This window comes from Leucoraja erinacea, chromosome 27 (genome assembly GCF_028641065.1).
Source record: "Leucoraja erinacea ecotype New England chromosome 27, Leri_hhj_1, whole genome shotgun sequence".
Classification (NCBI taxonomy): domain Eukaryota; kingdom Metazoa; phylum Chordata; class Chondrichthyes; order Rajiformes; family Rajidae; genus Leucoraja; species Leucoraja erinaceus.
The window spans coordinates 1,736,741-1,756,375 of NC_073403.1; the positions used below are offsets into that span (position 1 = coordinate 1,736,741).

A 19,635-nucleotide genomic window follows, 5' to 3' on the forward strand; every position below is an offset into this window, starting at 1 on the left:
TGCAGCAGCATCTATGGAGCGAAGGAAATAGGCAACGATTCACCACTCTCTGTGTGAAAAAAGTACTCCTTGCCACAGAAGGTAGTTGAGGCCACAATTCATTGGCTATATTTAAGAGGGAGTTAGATGTGGCCCTTGTGGCTAAAGGGATCAGGGGGTATGGAGAGAAGGCAGGGATGGGATACTGAGTTGGATGATCAGCCATGATCATATTGAATGGCGGTGCAGGCACGAAGGGCCGAATGGCCTCTACTCCTGCACCTATTTTCTATGTTCTATGTTTCTATACTGCCTCACCCGCTGAGTTTCTCCAGCATTTTTGTCTACCTTCGATTTTCCAGCATCTGCAGTTCAATCTCCACTATAGGAAACAGGCAACGTTTTGGGCCGAAACCCTACGGGTTTCAGCCCGAAACGTTGCCTATTTCCTTCGCTCCATAGATGCTGCTGCACCCGCTGAGTTTCTCCAGCATTTTTGTCTACCTTCGATTTTTCCAGCATCCGCAGTTCTTTCTTAAACTGAACTGGAAGCATCTTCTGTCTATCCTCTTGATCTCAAGCCCACTTAACCTTGGACAGATTCCGTGGGTCATCTGCCAGCCTTCTGTTTACTCCAAGCCATCCGTGATAAAGGTTTGAATTGCCAGGTAGTTGTGTTCACTGATGGCATCAGGGCAGGGCTTTGTGTGGACATGGCAGCTGAGAGATCTTACAAGGCACTTGAGGTAATCAATAGCATCTGACCTTCAGCTGAAATAATGCAGGCTGCTGGAACCGGAGGCATCTAGAATGTGATGAGCAGGACATTAAAAGAGATACGAGGACTGATTTACAATTCGTATAAAGAAAAAAAAAACAAGTCCAGGTTGCAACACTACATCCTATTCCACCACTGACTATCTCATGGCTGATGTGTGTTGACCTTGCTTCCACTTTGTGACTTGTTCACTGAAGTTGTACTCCACTGTGGTCCATAGATCGCAGTCTTGAATGTATTCGACGATTCTGCTTCCACTGCTCTCGTGAGCAACAGACGCTTTAAAAAGGTTCACCACTCTCTTAGAGTTGCTGCCTTGCAGCGTCAGAGACCCGGGTTCGATCCTGACTGCGGGTGCTGTCTGTACGGAGTTTGTACGTTCTCCCCGCGAACTGCGTGGATTTTCTCCATGATCTCCGGATTCCTCCCGCACGTACAGGTTTTTAGGTTAATTGGCTCGGTATAAATGCAAATTGTCCCTAGTGTATAACCATATAACCATATAACAATTACAGCACGGAAACAGGCCATCTCGACCCTTCTAGTCCGTGCCGAACACGTAATCTCCCCTAGTCCCATATACCTGCGCTCAGACCATAACCCTCCATTCCCTTCCCGTCCATATAACTATCCAATTTATTTTTAAATGATAAAAACAAACCTGCCTTCACCACCTTCACTGGAAGCTCATTCCACACAGCCACCACTCTCTGAGTAAAGAAGTTCCCCCTCATGTTACCCCTAAACTTCAGTCCCTTAATTCTCAAGTCATGTCCCCTTGTTTGAATCTTCCCTACTCTCAGTGGGAAAAGCTTTTCCACGTCAACTCTGTCTATCCCTCTCATCATTTTTAAAAACCTCTATCAAGTCCCCCTTTAACCTTCTGCGCTCCAAAGAATAAAGCCCTAACTTGTTCAACCTTTCTCTGTAACCCTCTGTAGGATAGTGTTAGTATGGCGCGGACTCGGTGGGCCGAAGGGCCTGTTTCCGCACAGTATCACTAAACTAAACTAAAGTATTCTTTCTCATCCTCATCTTTATTGGTTGACCCTTTATTCTGAATCTGCGCCCCCCTGCAATCCTCCCTAAAAGTGAAACATTGAGCAGCACGGTGGCGCAGCGGTAGAGTTGCTGCCTTGCAGTGTAGGGGACCCTGGTTCGATCCTGACTACGGGCACTGTCTGAACGGAGTTTGCACGTTCTCCCCGTGACCTCGTGTGTTTTGTCCGGGATCTTCGGTTTGCTCCCACACTCCAAAGACGTGTAGGTTTGTAGGTTAATTGACTTGGTGTATGAGTATATTGTCCCCAGTGTGTGTGTGTGTGTGTGTGGGATAGTGTTATTAATTATGTATTTATTATTTATTATGTAAAAGAATATGTGTGTTATGATTGTGTTTATAGTTTGTTTGGTTGTTTTGTTGTTTGTCTTTTGCACAAAAGTCCGCGAGCATTGCCACTTTCATTTCACTGCACATCTCGTATGTGTATGTGACAAATAAACTTGACTTGACTTAATGTCGGGCAGATCAGGCAGCATACGTGATGGTTGAGGTTGGTCAAAAGATAGTGTGATGGGCTTGGATAGAGTGGATGTGGAGAGGATGTTTCCACTAGTGGGAGAGTCTAGGCCTAGAGGTCACAGCCTCAGAATTAAAGGGCGTTCTTTTAGGAAGGAGATGAGGAGAAAACTATTTAGTCAGACGCTGGTGAATCTGTGGAATTCTTTGCCACAGACGGCTGCAGTGGCCAAGTCAGTGGATATTTTTAAGGCAGAGATAGATAGATTTTTGATTAGTATGAGTGTTGGGGGTTAAGGGGAGAAGGCAGGAGAATGGGGATAGGAGGGAGAGATAGATCAGGTATGATTGAATGGCTGTGTAGAACTGGATGGGCCGAATGGCCTAATTCTACTCCAATCAATTATGACCTTATGATGATTTTTTTTTTTTTTTTTAATTCTAAAAGTGATTGGGGGGTGGGGTGGGGGGGGGGGGGGGGGGTGGGAAAAGAACGGCGTACTCCCATTCTGCAGCCTCTTTGCTTTATCACCATAACTTTTTTGCATACCTTTCCTTCGTTGTTCTTTACCTCTCTACATCATCCTCTATATCTCTCGTCTCCCTTTTCCCGGACCTGTCTGAAGAAGGGTCTCGACCCGAAATGTCCCCCATCGCCCACTCCCCAGGGATGCCTCCTGTCCCGCCTTTTGCGTCGATCTTCGGTTTAAACCAGCATCTGCAATTCCTTCCCTGCACAGGTGATAGGTGGATACAGGTGAGGGGGAGGGGTTGAATGGCAGCCAGGCTGAGTAAGTGACAAAGGCTAGCGATGAAAAAGAGACCAAAAAGAGCATCAGATGGCAGAGAAGATGAGTGAAATGCATAGCAACGACGAGGTCTTTAGTATCGTGATACAGTGATTTGGATGAGAATGTACCAGGCATGATTCCACAAATTTCAGATGGCACGGAGTATTATTTATTTTGTTGTTTAAGGAAAAAGAACTCAGTTGGCCAGGCAGCATCTGCAGAGGTATATGGACAATGTTTTGGGACAGCACCCTTCATCACACTAGAGATGGCTATTGATCGGGTATATGGCTATATAGACGGCACGGTGTCGCAGCGGTAGAGTTGCTGCCCTACAGCGAATGCAGCGCCGGAGACCCGGGTTCGATCCCGACTACGGGCGCTGTCTGTACGGAGTTTGCACGTTCTCCCCGTGACCTGCGTGGGTTTTCTCCGAGGTCTTCGGTTTCCTCCCACACACTCCAAAGACGTGCAGGTTTGTAGGTTAATTGGCTTGGTATAAATGTAAAAAATGTCACTAGTTTGCGGGGATCGCTGGTCGGCGCGGACCCGGTGGGCCGAAGGGCCTGTTTCCGCGCTGTATCGCTAAACTAAACTATCTGAAATGTCACTTTCCATTCCCGTACGGAACAGGTAGGACGACCATGGTGGGGGATTTGGGGATGCGGAAGGGAGGGGAGGGGAGGGGAGTGAATGCAGGAGTTAGATGATATTGGAGAAGTCAATGCTAACACTGCTGGGTTGGAAGCTGTGTCTTGTGTCTCCACTTCTTTTGATGTTTTGTGCTTGCAGGGTATTCGAAGCGCGGTTGGCGATGTAAACTGTGCAAGATCAACGCCCACCCGCAGTGTGGAGAGGACGCTTGCCGGCAACAGTGTGTGGGGAAGCTGGTGAGTGGTGTGTAGAGCTGGGGGGTACACTCGCACCCGACATCGGCGTGAGACACAGGGACAATCGCTGCACACCGCGGAGCAGCGGGTGGAGCTGCTGCCTCGACCCTGACCCCGGGTGCCGTTCCGTGCAGTGTTCCCACAGTCTCACCGTGACCACGTTACTTTTCTCCGCTTTCCTCCCACACTCCAAAGACTTTCTTTGCCTTTTTTGTTAAGAGGTACAGCGCGGAAACAGGCCCTTCGGTCCGCGCCGACCCGTACACTAGCACTCTCCTACACACACGAGGGGAAATTTACAGGTGGGCCACTATGTAACATATAAGCCGGCACCTCTCCGGAAACATGTGATGAAACCGGAGCACAAACCTGTACGTGTCTGGAGAGTGGGAGGAATCCGGAGCACCCGGAGAAAACCCACGCAGGTCACGGGGAGAACGTTACAAACTCCGAGGTGGGAATGGAACCCGGGTCTCCGGCGCTGTGAGGCAGCAACTCAACCGCAGAGGAACTGTGCTGCCCAAGGCATTCAAGAAGGAACTGCAGATGGAACTGCTGGAAAATCGAAGGTACCTTCCTGCCCAAGGCATGTGGGTTTGTAGGTTAATTAGCGTCTGAAATTGGGATAACATAACGAGTGTGCAGGTGATTGATGGTTGCCGTGGACTTGGTGAGCCGCAGGGCCTGTTTCCGCCGCTGCACCTCTACACTAAACTAAGTTTAACATGTGCCAACAATGAGGCACTGACATTCTAACTTGCAGCAGCCCATTTATGCCCCATGACGCAAGCCACGAAGAACTGGCCTCGTTACAAAGACCGACATTGGTTTTTATTTTCCATTGTAACACCTGGAGGGAGGTGCATCTAATTTGTACAAAGATATGCACTAGCATAGAGTGCCTATGAAATAAATAATGGTTCACCAGACTGATTCCTGGGATGTCAGGACTTTCATATGAAGAAAGACTGGATAGACTCGGCTTGTACTCGTTAGAATTTAGAAGATTGAGGGGGGATCTTATAGCAACTTACAAAATTCTTAAGGGGTTGGACAGGCTAGATGCAGGAAGATTGTTCCTGATGTTGGGGAAGTCCAGAACAAGGGGTCACAGTTTAAGGATAAGGGGGAAATCTTTTAGGACTGAAATGGAGAAAAATATTTTTCACACAGAGAGTGGTGAATCTCTGGAACTCTCTGCCACAGAAGATAGTTGAGGCCACAGTTCATTGGCTATATTTAAGAGGGAGTTAGATGTGGCCCTTGTGGCTAAAGGAATCAGGGGGTATGGAGAGAAGGCAGGTACGGGATACTGAGTCGGCTGATCATCCAACTCAGTATCCCATCCCTGCCTTCTCTCCATACCCCCTGATCCCTTTAGCCACAAGGGCCACATCTAACTCCCTCTTAAATATAGCCAATTAACTGGCCTCAACTACCTTCTGTGGCAGAGAGTTCCAGAGATTCACCACTCTCTGTGTGAAAAATATTTTTCTCATCTCGGTCCTAAGTGTATCGCTGCTGGCAAATTCATTTCACTGCACCTTTGACTTTGAGAAGGAATGGGTGACGTTTAATGTCCAGACCCTTCTTCAGATACTCCAGCACTTTGTGACTTGCTCAAGACTCCAACATGTTGCAGTTTATTTGGCCTCTGTAAATTGTCTCTTGTGTGGAGGTGAGTGGTCGAGTCAGCGGGAATTGGTAACAATATGAAGGGAATTAAATTGGATTAGATTAGTGGCGGATTCGAGTACATGGGTGGCTGATATTTGCAGTGTGGGAGTCAAAGGGCCGAAGGGCCTGTTTCCATGCTGTACATCTGTCTATTAAATGCTGGAACTGATAGAATTACTGATTACCTGAATGCTTGATTTCATAGAAACATAGAAATTAGGTGCAGGAGTAGGCCATTCGGCCCTTCGAGCCTGCACCGCCATTCAATATGATCATGGCTGATCATCCACTCAGTATCCCGTACCTGCCTTCTCTCCATACCCTCTGATCCCCTTGGCCACAAGGGCCACATCTAACTCCCTCTTAAATATAGCCAATGAACTGGCCTCAACTACCCTCTGTGGCAGAGAGTTTTCCAGAGATTCACCACTCTCTGTGTGAAAAAAGTTCTCCTCATCTCGGTTTTAAAGGATTTCCCCCTTATCCTTAAGTTGTGGCCCCTTGTCCTGGACTTCCCCAACATTGGGAACAATCTTCCTGCATCTAGCCTGTCCAACCCCTTAAGAACTTTGTAAGTTTCTATAAGATCCCCTCTCAATCTCCTAAATTCTAGAGAGTATAAACCAAGTCTATCCAGTCTTTCTTCATAGACAGTCCTGACATCCCAGGAATCAGTCTGGTGAACCTTCCCTGCACTCCCTCTATGGCAATAATGTCCTTCCTCAGATTTGGAGACCAAAACTGTATGCAATACTCCAGGTGTGGTCTCACCAAGACCCTGTACAACTGCAGTAGAACCTCCCTGCTCCTATACTCAAATCCTTTTGCAATGAAAGCTAACATACCATTCGCTTTGTTTACTGCCTGCTGCACCTGCATGCCTACCTTCAATGTCTGGTGTACCATGACACCCAGGTCTCGCTGCATCTGCCCCTTTCCTAATCGGCCTCCATTTCAATGTGTTAGAAGGAACTGCAGATGCTAGTTTTTGCTGAAGACAGACACAAAATGCTGGAGTAACTCATCCGGTCAGGCAGCATCTGTGGAGAAAGAGAGATGATCACCTGACCTAGGCACCACATGTTCGGGGGGAGTTCAGTGTGGGGAGGGGTTTAAGAGCGCTCTCATCATTTTGTCTTGATTAAAGGAGGTGCCGGTCCAGCCCGTCCCGGGAAGACCTGTAGTTGAGAAAGATCTCGACATTCGCTGTCGAGAGGCGATGGCCACTTTCCAAGCTAACGTGCGATCTCTTTCCTTGTTGCATGTTGCGTAGCCGATGGGATTCCGACGGAACTTCAGCTCGCCTCTCCTCATCCACGAGCAGTACGGGGTCGTGAAAGAAGCCATGCCAATGGGTGAGATAAACCTCTCAGTTTGCCGCGACTCAGGCCGTCTAATTCTGCACGAGATGCGCCGGTGGAGGGGGTAATATCGCTGGTCCACGCAGACTCGGTTGGCAGGAGTGGCCTGTTTGTCTTTTCCCAGCTGTGTCCCTGTGAACTAAACTAAACTAAAAACACTGAAGGCTGATCTGTCGATAATGGACATGACAGCAGTGTCGGGGATGAGAGAGACACAAGTCACCACTGGGACTGAGAACTGATTATTCACTGCGTTGACAACTCATCAAATATGAAAGAACAGTTAGATCGTACAGATCTTGGAAGCTTTTATCAGAGTGTCATCAGATGTAATATCGGTGGGGCTGGATTTCCCCAGGGCCCACACTCGATGGAAATAAATAACCCAGCTATTTTTATAAAAGCCAGGGTTTCATTTTACCAGCTCTGTTGGGTTTCGTTCATTATTGTGGCATTAAATGAGAAGTTCAGCAGTTTTACAACCTCTGTCTCCCCTGATAGTCAAGTCAGAAACTTATAGACAGATTCGGGGAGTATGGAACGAGCTGCCGGAGGAGGTAGTTGAGGCAGGGGCTGTCGTAACGTTTGAAGAAACATTTAGACAGGTAGAAACATAGACAATAGGTGCAGGAGTAGGCCATTCGGCCCTTCGAGCCTGCACCGCCACTCAATATGATCATGGCTGATCATCAAACTCAGTATCCCATCCCTGCCTTCTCTCCATACCCCCTGATCCCTTTAGCCACAAGGGCCACATCTAACTCCCTCTTAAATATAGCCAATGAACTGTGTGGCCTCAACTACCCTCTGTGGCAGAGAGTTCCACAGATTCACCACTCTCTGTGTGAAAAAAGTTTTTCTCATCTCGGTCCTAAAGGATTTCCCCCTTATCCTTAAACTGTGACCCCTTGTTCTGGATTTCCCCAACATTGGGAACAATCTTCCTGCATCTAGCCTGTCCAACCCCCTTAAGAATTTTGTAAGTTTCTATAAGAGCCCACCTCAATCTTCTAAATTCTAGCGAGTACAAGCCGAGACTATCCAATCTTTCTTCATATGAAAGTCCTGACATCCCAGGAATCAGTCTGGTGAACCTTCTCTGTACTCCCTCTATGGCAAGAATGTCTTTCCTCAGATTTGGAGACCAAAACTGTACACAATACTCCAGGTGTGGTCTCACCAAGACCCTGTACACCTGCAGTAGAACCTCCCTGCTCCTAGACTCAACTTCTCTTGTTATGAAGGCCAACAGGCCAAAACTCCACACAATACTCCAGGTGTGGTCTCACCAAGACCCTGTACAACTGCAGTAGAACCTCCCTGCTCCTATACTCAAATTATTTTGCTATGAATGCTAACATACATGGGTAGGACAGGTTTGGAGGGATGTGGGCCAAATGCAAGCAGGTGGGACTAGTGTAGATGGGACAGGCTGGGCAAGTTGGGCCGAAGGGCCTGTTTCCATGCCCCATGACTCTATGATTCTATGACTCTGTTCATGATAGTCAACACAGGAATCAGAGTTGAGGACAGTAAGTTTAGTTTAGTTTAGAGATACAGCGCAGAAACAGGCCCTTCGGCCCACCGTGTCCACTCCGACCAGCGATCCCCGCACACTAACACTATCCTACACACAGGAGGGACAGTTTTTACATTTACCAAGCTGATTTACCTGCAGACCTGTACGCCTTTGGAGTGTGGGAGGAAACTGAAGATCTCAGAGAAAATCCACGCAGTCAAGGGGAGAACGTGCAAACTCCGTACGGACAGCACCCGTAGTCGCGATGGAACCCGGGTCTCTGGCACTGGAAAAGCTGTAAGGCAGCAACTCTATCGCTGGCTCCCATTAACTCCCACTCGCCAAAGTCGTACGGGTTTAGTAGATTCATTGGTTTTGGTAAAAATAGTCAATTGTTCCTTGTGTGTGTAGGACGGTGTTTGTGTGCTGGTCGGCACGGACTCGATGGGCCGAAGGGCCTGTTTCCATGCTTCATCTACAAACTACACTAAACTAATGTCAACATATCACTCTCTCCCCCTCTCCCCCGCTCTCCCCCGGCTCTCCCTCTCCCTCTCCCCACTCCCACTCCCCCTCCCACTCCCTCTCCCTCCCTCCCCTCTCCCCTCCCCTCTCCCTCTCCCTCTCCCACTCCCACTCCCTCTCCCTCTCCCCCCTCTCCCCCTCCCTCTCTGTCCCCCTCCCCCCCCTCTCCCTCTCCCTCTCCCCTCTCCCCCTCCCTCTCTCGCTCTCCTCCCTCCCCCTCCCTCTCTCCCTCCCTCCCCCCTCTCCCCTCCCCCTCTCCCTCCCCCCTCTCCCTCCCCCTCTCCCTCTCCCTCCCACTATCACCTCTCACCTCTCCCTCTCCCTCTCCCCCTCTCTCTCCCCCCCTCTCCCCTCGCCCTCTCTCTCTCTCTCCCTCTCTCTCCTCTCTCTCTCCCCCTCTCTCTCTCCCCCTCTCTCTCCTCCCTCCCCTCCCCTCTCCCTCTCCCTCCCCCTCCCCCTCTCCCCCTCTCCCCCTCTCCCTCTCCCTCCCCCTCTCTCTTTATCCCTCCCTCTCTCTCTCCCTCTCCCCTCCCTCTCTCTCCTGCTCCCCACTCCCCTCTCCCTCTCCCTTCTCCCTCTCTCCCCCTCTCCCTCTCCCCCCCTCTCCCTCTCCTCCTCTCCCTCTCCCTCTCCCTCTCTCTCTCCCTCCCCCTCTCCCTCTCCCCCTCCCTCTCCCCCTCCCTCTCCCTCTATTTCCCTCCCTCTCTCCCGCTCCTCTCCCTCTCTGTTCTCTCTCTCCCCCCTCCCCCCTCCCCCTCCCCCCCTCCTCCCTCCCCCTCCCCCTCTCCCCCCCCCTCCCTCTCCCCCTCCCCCCCTCCCTCTCCCTCTCCCTCTCCCTCTCTCCCTCTCCCCCTCTCTCCCTCTCCCCTCTCCTCTCTCTCTCTCTCTCTCTTCCTCTCTCTCTCTCTCTCTCTCTCTCCTCTCTCCCTCTCTCCCTCTCCCCCTCTCCCTCCCCCTCTCCCCCTCTCCCTCTCCCTCTCCCCCTCTCCCCCTCTGTCTCTCCCTCTCCTCCCTCTCCCTCTCTCTCCCTCTCTCCCCTCCCTCCCTCTCTCTCTCCCTCTCCCTCTCTCCCTCTCTCTCCCTCTCTCTCTCCCCCGTGTGAAGCCACAAGCAGTAAGGTGGACCCAGTGTATGAAGCTCTCCGATTCGGGACATCTCTCGCTCAGATGAGCAGATCGAGCTTTGGGAGCTTCTCGGAATCTCCAACGAAGCATTTGGTGAGTGTGACATAGAAACATAGAAATTAGGTGCAGGAGTAGAGGCCATTCGGCCCTTCGAGCCTGCACCGCCATTCAATATGATCATGGCTGATCATCCAACTCAGTATCCCGTACCTGCCTTCTCTCCATACCCCCTGATCCCCTTAGCCACAAGGGCCACATCTAATGTCTCGGAGTGCATCACCTGCACATTCCAAATTCGATTGATAAAGCCCTGCTCCAGGTATTCCCCTGTGGGATATTCCCCATTAGTCTGAAGAAGGGTCTCGACCCAAAACGTCACCCTTTCCTTCTCTCATAGAAACATAGAAAATAGGTGCAGGAGGAGGCCATTCGGCCCTTCGAGCCAGCACTGCCATTCATTGCGATTATGGCTGATCGTCCCCAATCAATAACCCATGCCTGCCTTCTCCCCATATCCCTTGACTCCACTAGCCCCTAGCATCCAGTGACTTGGCCTCTCCTGAGATGCTGCCTGTCCCGCTGAGTTCCTCCAGCATTTTATGTCTATTGTTCCGCACGGCTTGGTCGGGCCAGCAGAGGCTCAACCACCCCTGGGTCGAATGCGGGAAGGTGGGACTAGCGTCGCTGCGACATTTTTGGCCAGTATGAGCAAGTTGGATCGAAGGGCCTGTTTCCACGCTGTGTTTCCGCTAGTGACCGTGTGGGTTTCATCCTGGTGCTCCGGGTTCCTCCCACACCCCAAAGTCGTGCATTTGGAGGTTAATTGGCCTCTGTAAATTGCCCCTTGAGAAAATAGTGTAAGATAGAACCGGTGTGAACGGGTGATCGATGGCCAGTGTGGACTCAATGGGACGAAGGGCCTGTTTCCATGCTGTATCTCTAAACTAAACTAAACTCAGTTGAGTTTATTGTCACGTGTACCGAGGTACAATGAGCTTTTGTTGCGCGCTAAACCAGTCAGCGGAAAGACAATACATGATTACAATCGAGCTGTTCACAGTGTCTAGATGTATAATGTACAGCGGGTGCAGCAGCATCTGTGGAGCGAAGGACAAAGGGCCGAAACGTTAGCTATTTCCTTCGCTCCATGGATGCTGCTGCACCCGCTGAGTTACTCCAGCATTTTTGTCTACCTTCGATTTTCCAGCATCTGCATTTCCTTCTGAAACACAACATCTAATGTACAGTGGCCTCAGTGATTGAGAACAGTCAAGACTGCAACATGCGCCTTAATTTAGTTCAACAAAGAAACTGACAAGTTACTAAAGAACGTTGGAAGTGAGCACTATCAGCTGACAAGTTACTCAAGACCAAGAGGGATTTATGATCTAGTGAAGATTAAAGGGCCTGTCCCACTTACGGGGTTTTTTTTCCGAGACTTGCCGGCACCCGTCATAGACGCAGTATGTCGCGGGGTGACGCCTGTTGGGTCGTGAGTAGTCGCCCAAAGAGTCGTTACCTTTTTCCGCTCGCCTCTGGTTTTTCAAACGTTCATCAAAGTTTTCGGCGACCTGATGGCGTAAAAATCACCTAAGTGGGACAGCCCCTTGAGGTTTATGAGTTAGGGTGCTTGGATGGCAGAGTGTGCTGGAGAGGCCAGCACCTGTTCCCGTTGGTGACATGTCTAGAAACATAGAAACATAGAAATTAGGTGCAGGAGTAGAGGCCATTCGGCCCTTCGAGCCTGCACCATTCGCCATTCAATATGATCATGGCTGATCATCCAACTCAGTATCCCGTACCTGCCTTCTCTCCATACCCCCTGATCCCCTTAGCCACAAGGGCCACATCTAACTCCCTCTTAAATATAGCCAATGAACTGGCCTCAACTACCCTCTGTGGCAGAGCGTTCCAGAGATTCACCACTCTCTATGTGAAAAAAGTTCTCCTCATCTTTGTTTTAAAGGATTTCCCCCTTATCCTTAAGCTGTGACCCCTTGTCCTGGACTTCCCCAACATCGGGAACAATCTTCCTGCATCTAGCCTGTCCAACCCCTTAAGAATTTTGTAAGCTTCTATAAGATCCCCTCTCAATCTCCTAAATTCTAGAGAGTATAAACCAAGTCTATCCAGTCTTTCGTCATAAGACAGTCCTGACATCCCAGGAATCAGTCTGGTGAACCTTCTCTGCACTCCCTCTATGGCAATAATGTCCTTCCTCAGATTTGGAGACCAAAACTGTACGCAATACTCCAGGTGTGGTCTCACCAAGACCCTGTACAACTGCAGTAGAACCTCCCTGCTCCTATACTCAAATCCTCTTGCTATGAAAGCCAACATACCATTCGCTTTCTTTACACCAATGACATCCCCTTCTTGTTCAATGCAGGGCAACAATGGAGACATTGAGGAGGAGCCGGACCTCGGGACGAGTAGCTCTGCGGAGTGTGAGGCTCAGACAGACACCGGTGAGCTACCAAATCCCCTGGGTTAAACCATTAACGCACCGAAAATACCATACAGCACCATCAAACTTTATTCATCCCAGGAGGGAAATTGACCTGCCAACGGTCTCAAAAACTAAGTTACAGAGATAGGTTGAATAAGTTAGGTCTTTATTCTCTGGAGCGCAGAAGGTTAAGGGGGGACTTGATAGAGGTCTTTAAAATGATGAGAGGGATAGACAGAGTTGATGTGGACAAGCTTTTCCCTTTGAGAATAGGGAAGATTCAAACAAGAGGACATGACTTCAGAATTAAGGGACAGAAGTTTAGGGGTAATATGAGGGGGAACTTCTTTACGCAGAGAGTGGTAGCGGTGTGGAATGAGCTCCCAGTGGAAGTGGTGGAGGCAGGTTCATTGGTATAATTTAAAAATAAATTGGATAGGCATATGGATGAGAAGGGAATAGAGGGTTATGGTATGAGTGCAGGCAGGTGGGACTAAGGGGAAAAAAATTTGTTCGGCATGGACTTGTAGGGCCGAGATGGCCTGTTTCCATGCTGTAATTGTTATATGGTTATATGGTTAAGAACACAAATTACGCAAAGATTGGGGAGGGGGTGGGGAGCCAGTCTCAGTCTACCCCACGATCGAAGGGGGAGGGGTTGTTACGGTTTGATAGCCACAGGGAGGAAGGATCTCCTGTGGCGTTCTGTGCTGCATCTTGGTGGAACCAGTCTGTTGCTGAAGGTGCTCCTCAGGTTGACCAGTGTGTGATGGAGGAGGTAAGCTGTATTGTCCAGGAAGCTCCACAGTTTGAGGAGCATCCTCCTCTCCGTGGTCTCGGCCCGAAACGTCACCCATTCCCTCTCTCCAGAGATGCTGCCTGTCCCGCTGAGTCACTCCAGCTGTTTGCGTCCATCTTTGGTTTAAACCAGCGTCGGCAGTTCATCGGCATAAAAAATAGGGTGCAGGAGTAGAGGCCATTCGGCCCTTCGAGCCAGCATCGCCATTCAATATGATCATGGCTGATCATCCAAAGTCAATACGTTTTTTTGCCCATATCTCTTGATTCCCTTAACTCGAAGAGCTAAATCTAACTCTTAACTAAGTTCCTTCCCACACACGCAGTGGGAGACAACTGGCCCAGGGAGATAGTCCTCGCTTCCAACTGGACAAAATGAGAGGAGGATGTGAAGATCTCGGAGAACCTATTACTGCAAACTGAGGTGTAAATGTTGGGGGGATATTGGGGTGAAGTCCAAAACGAATGTACAAAATTATATTAGACGATATGGTCCAATACGATGGTGGTATTTTAGATATGATAATGGCATTTATTGATAAGATAAGGCCATAAGTGATAGGAGCAGAATTAGGGCCATTCGGCCCATCAAGTTTATTCAATCATGGCTGAGCTATCTCTCCCTCCTCACCCCATTCTCCTGCCTTCTCCCCGTAACCCCTGACACCCGTACACATCAAGAATCTATCTCTGCCTTAAAAATATCCCTGACTTGGCCTCCTCAGCCTTCTGTGTCAAATAAACCCACAGATTCACCACCCTCTGACTAACAAAATTCTTCCTCATCTCCTTCCTAAAGGAAGATTGTCGCATTTATTGAAATGATAGTGACATTTTAGATAAGTTAATGGCATTTATTGATAGGATGGTAACTTTTAAGAGGCTTTTAGATCCGCGTGTGGATATAGATATGGGTTGGAGGGGTGTGGAATATGTGTCAGGCAGAGATTAGTTCAATTTAGCATCATGTCCAGTATGGATATGAGGGGTAGAAGGGCCTGTTCCAGTGATGTGCTGTTCCGTTATATGGCTGTCTTAACGACAATGCATACAGATATAGTCTGACATGACAGTGGCCTTTTAGATGTCAATGGTTATGGGGAGAAGGCAGGAGAATGGGGTTAGGAAGGAGATATAGATCGGCTCTGATTGAATGGGAGAGTAAGTCGACTCCAGCATTTTGTGTACAGATACATCCCCTAATTAATGTCATGGAGTGCTTTGATCTGCGGTTCTTTGTCCACTAAATCCAATTGAACGTTATTGATTTTTTTTTTGTCTCCCTAAAGTGCCTTTGGAGAATGGAACAGTAGAATCAGAAGACAAAGGAGAGAGTTCTGTACCCGTTCAGGTAAATCCAACTACCGTAGGAATCAAGGCAAGCGTTGGCCCGTATGCCAGGTCTCGACTCCAAACATCAACCATCACTGTGCCTTCACAGGTGCTGCTTGACCTACTGAGTTCCTGCAGCCGTTTGGTTTGTTTTTCCTACTGTAAAACAGGGCGGCAAAGTGGTAAATTTGGCCAGAGACTTGGGTTCGATCCCGACGACGGGTGCTGTCTGTAAGGAGTTAGCATGTTCTCCCTCTGACCGCGTGGGCTTTCTCCGGGTGCTCCGGTTTCCTCCCACACACCCCAAAGATGCGCGGGTTTGCAGGTTAATTGGCTTCTGTAAATTGCCCATCGTGTGAGGAGCGTGCAAAACTGGGATAACATGGAAGTGTGGACTCGGTGGGCTGAAGGGCCTGTTTCCACACATTGTCTCCGAACTGAGCTAGAGATATGGAAGGGTACAAAGAGAATGTAAGGTGTGAAAAGGACAGATCAAAGCAGAAGATGCTCAAGGAAATGTACAATTAGATTTGTTTTCGAGATACAGCGCGGAAACAGGCCCTTCGGCCCACCGGGTCCGTACCGACCAGCGATCCCCGCACATTAACACTATCCTACACCCACTAGGGAAGATTCTTTTACATTTACCGAGCCAATTAACCTGCAAACCTGTACGTCTTTAGAGTGTGGGTGGAAACCGAAGATCTCGGAGAAAACCCACGCAGGTCACGGGGAGAACGTGCAAACTCCGTACAGACAGCGCCCGTAGTCGGGATCGAACCCGGGTCTCTGGCGCCACAAACGCTGTAAGGCAGCAACTCTACCGCTGCACCACCTTGACCGTCCAATGGCTCATTGTTGGACAGTGGAGAGCTAGTAGGAGAACAAGGGTGAGGGGATGGACAGAGGGAGAGGGAAAGCAAGGGTTACTTGAAGAGAGAGGAATCAAAAAATATCCCACTTGGGTGTAAGCTGCACAAGCAAAAGATGAGGTGCTGTTCTGTTCCTCCAATGCACAATACGATACGATATAGAACTTTATTCATCGACCGGAGGGAAATTGGTTCTGCCAACAGTCGCAACGCGCGACAAGGTCCACAAAAACTTGAAATTAAAATTAAATTAAAAGTGAACAAAAAAAGTTAAAGACAAGCGACTGTTGGCTGGCTGCCGTGTGCACGGCGCCTAAACCAGAACAGACAAACAAACAAACAAACGCAGGGTTATCCCCTTGGGCAGTGGATTCTTAAAACTAGTCCCCCCCCCCCCCATTTGTTCTCACACCGTCCCTCATGGTGGTCCCCCCCACGCCGGGTCTTCACGGTTCTTCACGGTGGTCCCCATTGTCTTCCCCTCCCCCTCCCCCCCCCCCCCCCCACGCTCATCAAGCACCAATGCCGAGGCTCCTGTTGCAGCCGAGGCTCCCGTTGCTGCCGATGCTCCCCCGTTGCTGCTGAGGCTCCTGTTGCAGAGGCTCCCGTTGCTGCAGAGGCTCCTGTTGCTGCTGAGGCTCCTGTTGCAGAGGCTCCTGTTGCTGCTGAGGCTCCTGTTGCTGCTGAGGCTCCTGTTGCAGAGGCTCCTGTTGCTGCTGAGGCTCCTGTTGCAGAGGCTCCCGTTGCTGCTGAGGCTCCTGTTGCTGCTGAGGCTCCTGTTGCAGAGGCTCCCGTTGCTGCTGAGGCTCCCGTTGCTGCTGAGGCTCCCGTTGCCGCTGAGGCTCCCGTTGCTGCTGCTGAGGCTCCCGTTGCCGCCGGGGCCCCACCGACGCCGAGGCTCCCGTTGCTGCTGAGGCTCCCGTTGCTGCTGAGGCTCCCGTTGCTGCTGAGGCTCCTGTTGCTGCTGAGGCTCCTGTTGCTGCTGAGGCTCCCGTTGCAGCCGAGGCTCCTGCTGCTGCCGAGGCTCCTGTTGCCACCGAGGCTCCTGTTGCTGCTGAGGCTCCTGCTGCAGCCGAGGCTCCTGTTGCCGCCGGGGCCCCACCGCCGTCGATGCCCCCGTTACCGGAGAGTAGCCAGTAGGCATGGTTGCAATGCTCCTCAATGGTAACCGTAACGCATGGTTGCTCTGCTTCTTGATGGCCGCCTGCACAGAACCGCAGTGCACAAAGCTTCGTCACGCTACGGCGATCCTAAGGGATTGTGACCAGCCTTGTACAATGGGACCAACCCTGACAGTTTCCAACAAATGTTCTCACCACCAGCGAATTCACAAATGAGTTCATTAGCTGCTCACTGCCGAGCACCTCAGTAATATCCTTTCATCTTCTTCCCAATTAGAGGAACACTCTGCTAACAGAGTGGACAGATGTGATTTGTCCATGGGACAATTTGCTTGCAATCAGAGTAATAGCCAATACATTCTTCCTTGAGCTTGTTTACAAAACTCCAGGATTACGTGCGTAGAGGAGAGACATGGGTTAATTACTGTTACATGCAGCGAGATGCAGTGACAAGCGGTGCTTTGTCTGCCATCCCAACAGATCAGGTCTACCGTACATAATACAACTCAAACTCAAGTACAATAGATGGATCAAAGCGCAGAATATAGTTATAGCATCAAACAGCTTGGAAACAGGCCCTTCGGCCCAAATAGCCCATGCTGACCAACATAGAAACATAGAAACATAGAAATTAGGTGCAGGAGTAGGCCATTCGGCCCTTCGAGCCTGCACCGCCATTCAATATGATCATGGCTGATCATCCAACTCAGTATCCCGTACCTGCCTTCTCTCCATACCCCCTGATCCCCTTAGCCACAAGGGCCACATCTAACTCCCTCTTAAATATAGCCAATGAACTGGCCTCAACTACCCTCTGTGGCAGAGAGTTCCAGAGATTCACCACTCTCTGTGTGAAAAAAAGTTATTCTCATCTCGGTTTTAAAGGATTTCCCCTTTTTCCTTAAGCTGTAACCCCTTGTCCTGGACTTCCCCAACATCGGGAACAATCTTCCTGCATCTAGCCTGTGCAACCCCTTAAGAATTTTGTAAGTTTCTATAAGATCCCCTCTCAATCTCCTAAATTCTAGAGAGTATAAACCAAGTCTATCCAGTCTTTCTTCATAAGACAGTCCTGACATCCCAGGAATCAGTCTGGTGAACCGTCTCTGCACTCCCTCTATGACAATAATGTCCTTCCTCAGATTTGGAGACCAAAACTGTACGCAATACTCCAGGTGTGGTCTCACCAAGACCCTGTACAACTGCAGTAGAATTTCCTTGCTCCTATACTCAAATCCTTTTGCAATGAAAGCTAACATACCATTGGCTTTCTTCACTGACTGCTGCACCTGCATGCCTACCTTCAATGACTGGTGTACCGTGACACCCAGGTCTCGTTGCATCTCCCCCTTTCCCAATCGGCCACCATTTAGATAATAGTCTGCTTTCCCGTTTTTGCCACCAAAATGGATAACCTCACATTTATACAAAATGGATAACCTCAACATGTCCCATCTACACTATTCCCACCAGCCCGCGTGTCTTCCAAACCTCCCCTCCCCATGTACCTGTCCAAATGTCATTTCACTGTCGTTATACTGTTTGTATAACGACAAAGTGCTGTCTGTATGGAGTTTGCACGCTCTCCCTGTGACCGCGTGGGTTTTCTCCGGGTGCTCCGGTTTCCTCCCACATTCCAAAGACCCGCATGTTTGTCAGTTAATCGGCTTCTGTTGATTGTGAGTCGGATAACGCTAGTGTACAGGGGTGATCGCTGGTCGGCACGGACTCGGTGGGGCCGAAGGGCCTGGTTTCCAGGCAGTATGTTTCAGCCAAAAGTCTACAAATTGACTGCAGCAAACAGGCTTAAGCAGCAAATAATCACATTTCTCTAACAGCACCGTCACGAGCAAGAGAGGGGGAAATTATAATTGTATCCACACAAGCATGACTAAGTCATCGCTGCTTTCTCTAGCAGTAGAATTATAGCAGAGGCGATATTGAGAACCATTATTAATAGACAAATCAATGCAGCAGAAAATCAAAGTGTAGGAAGGAACTGCAGATGCCGGTTTAAACCGAAGATAGACACAAGATGCTGGAGTAACTCAGCGGGACCGGCAGCATCTCTGGAGAGAAGGAATAGGTGCCGTTTCGGGTCGAGACCCTTCTTCAGACCTTTCTTCAGAAAACTAACAAAACTAACTTGCAGCAGTGGTGAAAGTGAGACCGTAAATTGTCCAATTTCTTATACCTGAGGATTCATAGATTCATAGAAAATAGGTGCAGGAGTAGGCCATTCGGCCCCTCGAGCCTGCACCATTCGCCATTCAATATGATCATGGCTGATCATCCAATTCAGTATCCTGTACCTGCCTTCTCTCCATACCCCCTGATCCCTTTAGCTCCATGCAAAGAGTTGAACAATCTCCACTATAGGAAATAGGCAACGTTTCGGGCCGAAACCCTTTGGAAACGTTGGCTATTTCCTTCGCTCCGTAGATGCTTCGTGAAATTAGATTAGATTAGATTAGATTATTTAATGACCACACAGTCAAGCTGGTGGAATTCAGGTTCAGTACAGGAGGTTATACATAGAAACATAGAAATTAGGTGCAGGAGTAGGCCATTCGGCCCTTCGAGCCTACACCGCCATTCAATATGATCATGGCTGATCATCCAACTCAGTATCCCATCCCTGCCTTCTCTCCATACCCCCTGATCCCTTTAGCCACAAGGGCCACATCTAACTCCCTCTTAAATATAGCCAATGAACTGTGGCCTCAACTACCTTCTGTGGCAGAGAGTTCCAGAGATTCACCACTCTCTGTGTGAAAAATGCTTTTCTCATCTCGGTCCTAAAGGGTTTCCCCTTAACCTTAATAAATATCAAAATAAAAACAGGAAGAGCTGAAAGCATTAGGACCGGTGAACAAGAATATAGTCAAAGAGGTGGGATT

At 49.5% G+C, this 19,635-nt stretch overlaps 1 protein-coding gene across 1 annotated transcript in view; it reads left to right on the forward strand.

Annotated features, from left to right (window-relative positions):
* The window catches only part of LOC129710084 (SH3 and cysteine-rich domain-containing protein 2-like), a 92,002-nt gene extending 76,273 nt beyond the window's left edge, over window positions 1-15,729 (forward strand). Inside the window, exons 3-7 of the mRNA XM_055656798.1 lie at window positions 3,860-3,957; window positions 6,908-6,989; window positions 10,144-10,256; window positions 12,553-12,631; window positions 14,700-15,729. Coding sequence (XP_055512773.1) covers window positions 3,860-3,957; window positions 6,908-6,989; window positions 10,144-10,256; window positions 12,553-12,631; window positions 14,700-14,977 — 650 coding nt within the window. The 3' untranslated portion in view covers window positions 14,978-15,729. The remainder of the gene's footprint in view (window positions 1-3,859; window positions 3,958-6,907; window positions 6,990-10,143; window positions 10,257-12,552; window positions 12,632-14,699) is intronic.
* Window positions 15,730-19,635: the final 3,906 nt, after the last annotated feature.